Source organism: Erigeron canadensis, chromosome 4 (genome assembly GCF_010389155.1).
Source record: "Erigeron canadensis isolate Cc75 chromosome 4, C_canadensis_v1, whole genome shotgun sequence".
Taxonomy (NCBI): domain Eukaryota; kingdom Viridiplantae; phylum Streptophyta; class Magnoliopsida; order Asterales; family Asteraceae; genus Erigeron; species Erigeron canadensis.
This window is the reverse complement of record NC_057764.1, coordinates 5,941,588-5,953,010: the sequence shown is the minus strand read 5'-3', so window position 1 is coordinate 5,953,010 and position 11,423 is coordinate 5,941,588. Positions and strand designations below refer to the sequence as shown.

At 32.3% G+C, this 11,423-nt stretch overlaps 1 protein-coding gene and 1 long non-coding RNA gene across 2 annotated transcripts; both read left to right on the top strand.

Moving 5' to 3' along the window:
• Nucleotides 1-981: 981 nt before the first annotated feature.
• On the top strand, nucleotides 982-3,467 carry LOC122596464 (heavy metal-associated isoprenylated plant protein 26-like). The gene is made up of 2 exons (XM_043769044.1): nucleotides 982-1,139; nucleotides 2,822-3,467. The coding sequence occupies exons 1-2, from the start codon at nucleotides 1,059-1,061 to the stop codon at nucleotides 3,194-3,196; spliced, it is 456 nt and encodes a 151-aa protein (XP_043624979.1). The 5' UTR covers nucleotides 982-1,058; the 3' UTR covers nucleotides 3,197-3,467.
• Nucleotides 3,468-8,303: 4,836 nt separating this feature from the next.
• LOC122594929 lies at nucleotides 8,304-10,412 on the top strand. Its single transcript, XR_006323152.1, has 3 exons — nucleotides 8,304-8,444; nucleotides 8,748-8,797; nucleotides 10,143-10,412. It is a non-coding gene; the product is annotated as an uncharacterized LOC122594929 (long non-coding RNA).
• Nucleotides 10,413-11,423: the final 1,011 nt, after the last annotated feature.

The window sequence follows — 11,423 nt, the reverse complement described above, 5'->3', positions numbered from 1 at the left end:
CCTACGATCATATGTTGATTGGTAAATACAACTTGCATCCACTCAAAGTATCTTTTTCTGTTCAAACTTCGAATAGACACCCAATTCCAAACCTTTAGCCGCACTCGAAGGAACATGTTGGTGGTCATCCACTGACCATGTGGTGTCCGATGGTTGTTGTACGGCGGCGGTTGTTGAATTATGGTTTTCATCACAATTTTTTTTATTTATAAAATGACCTTAATCTTTTTCCGAACAGAATCTCGACAAACTGATGATGGCCCACTCTTAATTTCCCTCTTTCCTTCCTTTTCAAGATTGGAATTACCCTGAATAGTGGTCGGATTCGGTGGTGGCTGTGTGGTGGTTTTATCAATTTCCGACACTTCAAAGGAGGGAAATCATTTTTTTATTATTAATTCGAATTAGAGGAGGATGATCTCAATATTTTGATTGTACATACATTCGACTTGCCTCAATGTCCTAAGAATATGATTGGTCATATTGGCTTAATTCACAAATTGAATGAAAAACCGACAAGAAATCCGGCCAAAAAGACCAAGAAATGGTCGGCCCTTAACTATGTGAAAAGCGCTCTTTTTTAAGAAAACAAGGTAAAAGTTGACAATGAATTTGGTTTGTGAGTTGTGGCAGGGGGATCAAATTCTTTCGTAAATATTAGAAAAAAAAATGATGAATTTATATTTATAAAAAAAACAGAGTTAACCTGTTATTATAGGTAATTAGGTCAAAAATGTTTAACTATGTACAAAATAGAAAAGTAAGTAGGTAATACATATCAATATTTCAGTTTAAGGGGCAACTATGTACATGAGGTAAAACACATTGGTTATCTAGTGATTAAACCCTTAATTTTATTGCAAATAACCATATGTAATATAGATATGGACCGTAGTGCAAATATATGAATATTAAGGGCTAAATATAAATATATAAGGGGGCAACAAATAACTAGTAAAGCCACTATAAATAACAGAGCCAAACAAGTGTAAATTCTATACAAAAGAATCAATAATTATCTCTCTGTTTCTCTTTGCAACATAAACCAAGAACATATAATGGGGGCTCTAGATCATCTCTCAAACATGTTTGATTGCTCAGGTGCAACTCACAGACATCACAGAAACAAACAATTGCAGGTAAATACTTCCTATCCTATTTTATAATCAACTGATTTCATGTTGGTTTACCATTAGAAAAGATGTTGCTTATAAGTTTTTTTGGGAGACGTTATTATTCTATTTGGGGTAATTGGTTTAGCTTATTTAGCATAGTGTCTTGCATAGTTGTTAGACTCTTACGAGTCACGAGTCGACTCTTACGAGTCGAGTCGATTTGGACCGAAAACGAGGCGACTCGTTGTGTGACTCATTTTTCTCCTGACTCTTAGTCGCGGTGTGAATTTGAAACGAGTCACTACGAGTCGTAAATTTATCACTGTTGTAGTTTGATAATATGGTTATCTATTATATATCATATTTATGATTACATTATTTTGTGTGTTATATATGTATTTTTTATTCTTTTAGTACGAATTTGGAGATAATCTGTAAGTTTATGACTTAAAAGTATCGAGTATGTAATATTTTGGTAATGTATTAAAGTAATCCACTTAGAATTTGTTTATAAATACGTCACATATATATAATTATACACTATTATGTAGTATATATAAATGTCCGGACTCTTACGAGTCGAGTCACGTTTCGAGTCACGAGTCAGAAATCAAGTTTTCGAGTCGAGTCAAAAGTTACGAGTCGACAACTATGGTCTCTTGTCTCTTGGAATAAACCAAGGTTCAATGCTCGCCTGAGATAGTTTAGTGTATTATTTGAGGTATTTTAAAATTAGAATATATATATATATGTACCTTTCTCTTATCGATCGTGTCCTTCAACATTTTAGCACGTCTTTGTAAAGTACTTTAATATTTTAATGCTTTACCAATTTCCAAATATTACCTTCTCATGAAATTAAAACTTTTCATTGTACATAACAAAGATATTGTATGGGCATGTTCTTTTGTCATCTTGTGGCATCAATAAAGATTTCCATTCTTGATTTTGCTTTTCGTACAATTCTCCACTAAGTGAATATATATGTTTTCTTTGTTTTGTTTTATCTAATAGCTTGATAAAGAGTATTTCTCAAACACCGTTTAGTACTGCAATATATTGAATATTATATTACGAGTATGATGATTCTGATTTCTGAGATATTTTCGAACCAAAATATTCTTTATGCTTTATTTACATACTAATTAAGTTCATACGAAAATCTTGAATATTTTCTAATTTCTATAGATGCATGTCCATTTGATAAATATATGTGATTCGTATAAATTTTGAATCAAATTTCTCACTGACCTTTCCGATTCAGATAGATGATAAATTGAAGTTATATTTTCGAAAGTCATTGAATTATTGAAGAGACTTTAATGCTTTTAGGCATTATAGTCCTACCAACAAACTCAGGATATTTTGGAAATCAAGTGGGCCTTTTAACATCAAGGATGACACAAGTCCTTTGGGTTGGGTCATCTCAATTTCGATGTGTAGAAGGTCACATTCTTGTAGCAAATTGGCATTATTACTCTATATGGTTCAATAAGTTAAAAACTTATATACTCATAATCGCGAATTGTTATTCACTAGGACAATTTATCAATTTTAACATGTTCATATTCTCAATTTCTCATTAAACATTTCAAAACTTTTTAAATTTTTTAATACACCTATACAGCTTTAATTTTAATTGTATCTACTAAGATTGCAAAATACATGGTCGAACTTTTTAATCATTTATGATGTATATGGTATAGACTGTCGTGATTAGAGTCAAGATCGATTGTGAAGGCTGCGAGAGAAAAGTAAGGAGATCAGTTGAAGGAATGAGGGGTGTGACATCCGTGAACATCGAGCCAAGGCAACATAAGCTCACAGTGACCGGGTATGTTGAACCGCATAAGGTTGTCTCTCGTGTGGCTTTCAGAACAGGCAAGAAGGTCGAGCTTTGGCCTTACATGCCATACGAAATGGTAGGTCACCCTTACGCTCAGGGTGTGTATGACAAAAGGGCACCAGCCGGGTATGTACGTTACAATCAAGACCAATCCTTGGCCCGTGCTAGCTCAATTGAGGTTCGCTATACCACTGCTTTTAGTGATGAGAACACAGGCGCATGTGCCATAATGTGATCGATGTGTTCATATGTGTAGAACATTTTGACCTTGAATTATTCGAACCTTTATATAGGGAAGGATGTGTCGGTTGGTATAATAGTATGTCAGTTTAAAAGTGCCGACGACCTATGGAGAAAAAAAGGTTATTGATGGAAGAGAACTTATTTTAGTTTATTTGTTGAAATTGTTGTGTTAAGAATGGTTCATGGTCTTTTAATCATGTTTTTAGGAGCTTTGAAAAATTGTATTAGGCATGAAATCAATATTTTGAATATTTAATTATCGAGCTTATGGCGTAAGATATATTTAGTATATATAGAAGCAGGCAGCCACTTTAAGTCTTTAATTTAATACAAACGTTGTTATAAATGAAACAAAATTCAAATTACATACAATCTCGAACTGTCAAGAAATATCGTATTTCTAAATTCCAAGAACAAAACAAGAATAATTATTTTAGGCCTTTTCAATGAACCAACTCAACTTACATGTGTTAAACCGTTCATACAATCCAAAATCTAATTTTTTTCGGTTTAAAAATGAAAAACCGGGATGGAATAATTATTGAACATTAGAGAATGGAGATGACATTAAAAATTTCTCCATAATCACATATTGGGACTATTAGAATACGAAGACTCTTAAGAGATAATGTAAAAACGATTTGAATTATTGAAAAAGTGTAGGCATATAGCGGCTGATGCATTTGGTGCCTCATTTTTGATGTTTTAATGCCCAAACTGAGATTGGTTAGGCATCTTTGAGAACCTTTTTATAAATAAGGATGATCATGATTTGGTCGTACTCTAATTTAAATTATCTTATTATGAAGATTTATCTTTGTTAAATAGCCCTTTTCTTAATTTGATAAAATAGAAAAACTATCATAAGTATAGGGTCACCACATAATAATGACTTAGCCTACTACTATTAAATATACACACATGACAGATCATTATATATGACATCCCAGTAAACAACCAGTAGTCTTAATGACCATCCTATCACACATGTCTAGACCAAGCTATGAACCCTTGTAAACGCTTTATTAAACTTATCTAAACAGCGACCACCCATTGACCCATATTGAAGTATTACATTTTAGTACTATATGGGTCGGGTGCCTTGTGCACATAATTATTAAACTCTTACGAGTCACGGGTCAAGTCGATTTATACCAAAAACAAGTTGACTCAATGGATGACTCGTTTTTGTTCAGACTCTTACGAGTCGCTCTGTGAACTTAGACCGAGTCACGAGTCGCAACTTATAACTATTGTAGTTTGATACTACAGTTATCTATTAGTATATTTATTGCTACATTATTTTGTGTATTATCAATGTAATTTTGACCTTTTTATTGCGAATATGGAGATAAATTGTAAGTTTATGATTTAAAACTATTGAATATGTAATATTTTGATAAATTTATCAAGATAATGAACTTATATTTTGTTTAAAAATGTCATATATATATATATAATATATATAATGTCATGACTTTTACGAGTCGAGTTACGTTCCGAGTCACGAGTCAAAAATTCATGTTTTCGAATCGATTCGAAAATTACGACTCAACAACTATGGTTGTGCATACTAAAAGAGCCAAAATTTGATCAAGTTGTCCGTCCTTCTTTTCTTTATACAATGAATAACTTTAAATGAATTTAAATCTGCTTTTCGTATCTTTTTCAACCATGAATTAATAATGATCTAGCACTAGTTGTCTTGATAATTTCCAAATTTTCCCCTAGCTAGTTCACTTCGAGACAACGCATGAACACTCAAGACCATCGATAAGTATATGAAGGATACTACTCAAAAAACTTAATTTTAGCAAGTAATTGTGTTATTGATGTGAAGTGGTCGACACTTGTGATAATTTTATTTTGAGTAGTATCCAACTACTTTAGATATTTTGATATCTACTATTAATGATAATAGTAATAGTATTATTCCGTACTTAACCCATTATGTGTTGGGCCATATATGTTAAGGTCAACTTGTAAATAAGAAATATATGTCGACATAGAATTAAATAACCAGGTCGATAAGTGTTTGTCTTGTTGAAATAAAAATTAGTATTACTGCTCGAAGTGACATATGTGGCTATATTCACTAACTTGAACTACTAGATGTTAAGAAATGTATCCAAACTTATACGTAAATGATAAATGTTGTTGGCCGTCACATCAAATTGGGTTTTAATCAAAGCCGAATAAACTCGACCGTAAAGTAAATTCGTTGAGTTCATGTTAAACGTGGATAAAGAAGTAAAAATACAAGGGGCTAACCATAGTTGTCAAACTCGTACAAATTGAGTCAAACCAAATTGAGAACGAAACGATTCGGTGAATAACTCGATTATAATCGTTTTGGTCATACTTGTTGGCGAATTTACTGAGCTTGGTTATGGCTTGATGCGTGGATCAGGTTCCACTACAATAAGGATTATTGAAGAGTAGTCAAAATTAACTCAAATAAGATTAGTTAATAGTTTCCTTATTTGTGTTCATCTAAATTATGTGTTTAGATAATTAGTGGGATCCTAGTTTATAGTCTAACATGTCATGGTTAGTCTATATATACCGTGTTTAGATGAGTATGAATTATGTACCCTGAATATTGAACTTTTAAGTTGGTTTTCTTCAATAAAAATTTTAGCATGTTTTGTTTACTATTTTTCGCTTTTGGTGATCATTAATTCGTGTATTTAATATCTTATATACGTCTCATGAATTAAATCCTATATGGTAAGGCAGTTGGATACATGCTATAAACTCATCGAAACCCGTTGAATAGATATAGATATATTTTATTGTTCCTAGTTTTCTTAGGGTACACCTTGCCCCTTCTCATGCTTAATATGACTTCGTCACTAAGTGTATGCGCGCATTTGTTTGCACTTTGCAAGTAAAGTTTTATTTTGTTTTTGGTAAAGAGAATTCGATCGCCCTTTATATAAATATTTATAGAAACCGAGAAAGTTACATACTAGGAGACATGTTTCGATCTATGATCCTTTAATCATTAAGAACTTATCACCCAATGATCGACAACAAATTTTATTAGACCCATCAGAAAAAAGTAAAATAAAAATTGCATGAGTATGGTCGATGTCAATCACTTGATATTCCAAATTTGAGCAAGCTAAATTAATTATCGTAAATTTCATAATTTTGTGACATTTGATTTTTTTTTTATCGTACAAATACATAACAATGTCCAGACCTATCTCTAATCCAACTAAAATACATAAGAACAATACGATATCAAAGAAGATGTATACATTGGATTTCTTGTCTACGAACTTCGGAGCAAACTGAGTTCAGATTTTTCCAAATATTCCATAACAACAACATCGAAGTGAGAAGCCTTTACTTTGTCAAATTTCATGTCATTTGCCCAGTTTTTTTACTTGGTTCGAATCTTAATTGCAAATTGGCACTAAAAAAAAAGAAAATGAAAAGTCGACTCAGCACCATCATTACAAATAGGGCATTGATCGAGACAAATGCAAGTCGATGTTTCTGTTTATAACACTTGAACGGGTGGGTAAATTCAATTATCCATCAATTTTTTGCTATACTATGTTGTTCAATCTCAAAGGGGTAAGCGAATAGGTTTGATGGGCTGAAACCAGGCCCATCGATAATTAAAACTGATATTGGGCTAATTTTTTTTTTTGAAAATGAACAAAAGATTGTGTAAATATCAAAGTTGCATTGGTATTGGAAAGAAATTTTCAGATTTTGGTGATTTTTCCGCGACTAGTTGAAGGAGAACCAAGAGGGAGACCAACTCGAGACTTTTTGGTAGAGCACCAAATTGATTTTTCATGTTAGACAAACCCCACGAAGGAGATTAGAGGCTCTACAATTGGATAACTTTGAATGAAACTAACTAAAAATGGGAGACCAACTCGAGACTTTTTTCATGTTTTGACTTAGTGGTGGACCAAGGTAATTACAAGGTAATTTTGAAGCTTGATAAGAAAGGAGTGAAGCAAAACTATCAAACTTTTTGTTTGTACACCGATACCAAAGAGTTTACGGCTAGAGAAATTGATTTTTGATCCGGAAGACAAGTAAAATCCAAGTAAAACATGAAAGGATTGAAGCAAATTGATTTTCAACAAAGCTTTGAGTGTTGATAAGAGACCAATGACCAGGATGAGTGTATCATAGGTAAATTAGAGGTAAAATAAGTTCACTTCGTCTCTGCCAACTTTTATGCCATAGGAACAGTTTTGTCTTTTGGCGGTGATGGTGTGACAGTGGCGTTGACTGGTGGTGATGTTGCAATTGGTGGTGGATGTGGCGGTGTGAATTAATGTAGGTAATTGATGTGAAGAGGGTAGTGTAAATATTTCAAATGATAAGACATATATAGTGTACAAGTAATAAGGGAGGCAAGGACTGAGTTAATTTAATACCAAGTGATAAAAAAACAGACCAAGAGACTAAATCTTAGCCATTTGTTTTATTCTTTATCCTTAAATCTCAGTCACTCATTTTTTTTTCTCTCTCCTCCATAAATCATTTTATTTCTTTAATTCATTCAAAATCTTTTATTTCAAAAACCGTAAATCGCTAAATTATGAAAATTATCTGTGTGTTCTTAAAATTTCATGTTCTTTGTCATTCGATATACTTTCAAAAAAAATTTGATACGGTATGAGCTTCGCCTTTTTGGGTATTAATAAGAGGTAGCTAGTGGGATGATAGGTCATAGTATATGATCGGTCATAGGAGGTAATAGGTTATAAAGGGTGATAGATCATACATGTGACCGGTTTTTTTCTGATTTGATACGATACGGGTTTCACACTTTCGGGTATCAATAAGGGGTAGCTACTGGGGGTGATAGTGTAACACCCCAAAATCCGTAATATTATGATATTTTTAAAAGGTCATATAAATTAAATGGAAGATCTAGTATTTTAAAAGAAAGTATGATTAAATGTCTGAGACTCAAAGAGTTAAATTGCGATGATGAAAAAGGACTTAAATTGAAAGGATGAAAGAAATGAGGGACTTAAAGTATAAATTGGAAATTAAATCAATGTATAATATATATGTGATCAAGATGATCATTTTATCCAAAAAGAAACCAAGTCGGCCGAAAGAAAACTTAAAGCGAAGGTATTGTCTGCCAGGAAAGGAACGCGAAGAAAAAGAAGAGGAAAAGCGGATTTCGGGCCAAATTAAATATGCCAAATCATTTCTAATTAATTATAGGGTTTGATTATCATTCTTTTAAGGTATTATTTTCTAGTTTTTTAGTTTAATTAATAGTTATATAAAAATATTTTAGGTCAAGAAAGGGTGACTGTTTGGGTCCATATTAATTACTTAGTATCTGGGCTCAGCTAAGAAGCATATGTTAATAATTTGATAAGATTTGGAGATAGTTTTTGTGTCACGTTATGTGACATAATGATAAGTTTTTGTGTCACGTTATGTGACATAATGATAAGGAATTGAAAATAATTGGGTTGGGAAGGATTGGGAAAAAAAAAGACAATATGTCTCAATATTGATGATTTATATGGAATTGATTATAGGTAACCATGGTTTTAGAGGAATACAAATCTATGCTATAGCAGGGCTACAGGTGAGAGTATATAGAACTTAAACTGGCAGGTGATCATATGAAATTAGATTACATGCGAGTAAGGGATTTCATATGATTACACGGTTGAATATTGCTGTAATTGTTTTATTGTTTGAATTGTTATGTACATGTGTTGTTTGCTGTTCTGATACCTTTTTAAGAACCGAGCAATTGAACGGGTGTAATACGTTGGCAGTGATATGACAGACTTTAATAAGTAGTTATGTGTAGTAATCTGATAATTCGTTTAAATGTTAGTTATGATAATATATAAGACGTGGTAGTGAAAACTTGCAGTTACTGATAAGAGTATGCCAGGTATTGCGATGATTTATTCATTAGCAATAAAAGTTTCATTATTAAATGATATATGGTGGTTAAATAAGTAAGCATTAACTGTTACTAGTAGTATGACTTATTTGCGGTCTAGGCATTTACTTGAATAATAACCATTATTATCAAGTCGCAGTTGATAATTATGCGGTTGGCAATATTCTAATTGTTGATATTTCATGTGTAGATATGACTATGGTATTGAATCAATTGGTGCATTAGTTGGAATGTTAATTAGATCAGCAATGGGTTAGCTAAGATGGTCATTAGACTAACAATGTGCGAGCTGGATATTTTATGAGGGGAGCGTTTATTTGATATAATTATGAGGGGAGCGTTTATTTGATATAATTATCTGCATTGTGATCATTATGTAAGTTGTGTATATGATGGTTGTGATCATTATGTGAGTTGAGTGATGTGCTAGGTATATATATGATGGTGCAAGTGTTTATTTGATGTTATTGTTTATACCGTGATCATTATGTCAGTTGTGTGATGTAAATTTGAGATCACAAGTTTAATGTGCGGACTATATGAATACATGCAAGTTGACGTTGGACCATTAGAGGACATCACTTTACCCGTTTGTGCATATAGTTGTATAATGTACCTCACTATAATACATGAGCAGTATAATATATATGCAGAATGATATGATGTCCATATTTTGTTTGACATATAGGATTATATGGAGGTTGGCTATATACGTGTAGTCTGGTCCATATAATTGAGGAGTTGACAGATTATACTTGCAGTCTATATCATGAGCAGTATAATTTCAGAATGATATGATGTCCATATTTTGTTTAGCGGACATATAGGGTTATATGGAGGTTGGCTATATACGTGTAGTCTGGTCCATATAATTAAGCAGCTGACAGATTGTACTTGCAGTCAATATCAAGCAGTATCATATATACAAAGTTTATACAATGCAGAACATTCATGTGCTTACTTTCTATATATTTACTAAGCGATATGCTTATTCTTTTATTTATAAATGTTGTAGGTGCAAATGGATTTGGCGTTAGTAATGAGCAACCATAAAGGATGAGCCCTAAGAAGCCATAGCCGTGGATGAGCACTTGCAGAAGGCTTACGCAAGTGTTATCTTTAAATTACAGCCGAGTATATTATACTTGTTACATTACTAGCCCATATTTTACGAACTTAATGTGTCGATTTCTTTAAGTTTGGCCATGGGGTCGTAAAACCGAGTCATGTCAAATATGTTTGGTTGCTTGTAAGCAGTTTTTATTTTTAGGGGGTTAATAGGTATTCGATGCTCAAATAATGAGTATTGGTTGTCAACTTTACGATGATGTCATGCCAAAATTTGTAATTTTTTCTGTTTTGTAATAACTTGAATAGATATGTATTTACTGTATACATATCTATCTATATAAGTTAAATGAAGTTTTCTTTATATAAAAAAACGGGCGTAACAGATAGGTCATAAAGTGTGATAGGTCATAGGGGGTGATAGGTCGTAGGGGTGATCGGTGAAGGAGTGATCTACCTGACGTGATTCACCATCGGACTTAAAAATGGGTCAAAAGTATATCGAATGACCTCTCTAATAAAAGAGTATGAAATTTTAAAAATACCTGTATAATTTGTATAATTTATCGGTATATGGTTTTCGAGATAAAAGATTTTAATAAATAAGTGGAATTAAATGATTAATGAAAGAGTGGAAAAAAAAAATGAGTAGTTGAGATTTAAAAAAAATATATATATATAAGATTTGGTCCCTTGGTCTTTTTTTATCCTTTGGTCTCAATTTATCTTTTACCAAGAAGGCAATATGGGTATCTCTTATAACTAACCTTTTACCGTGAATGGAGAATTTTAATATATGGTAGTATTATACATAGCTAAGAGAAGGTATTGCAAAAATCGCTATGGTAGTATGGTTGTAACTTGTAAGTTGTTTAAGTAGAGACACTAGTAAAGTATGGTACTAATATAATAAGTACATTTTGAGACACTAGCATATATGACTATGGATAACCAAGTTGGTGTAGATTCACTATAGTCAACAATCGAGAACTTAGCATATTATTTAACAAATTAAAAAAAAAGAACGAATTGCATTTTTGGTCCTTGTGTTATCACATCATTTGTAACTTTGATACAAACATGTGAAAAGTGATGAAATGTATCCCTGTGATATCACACCTGTTGCAATTTTGGTCCAAAAGTAATGTGCCGTTATAATTTAGCCGTTAAATGTATCATGTGAAAGGCACATGATGAACAATACTTTCTTTTCGTCTAAACAATGACT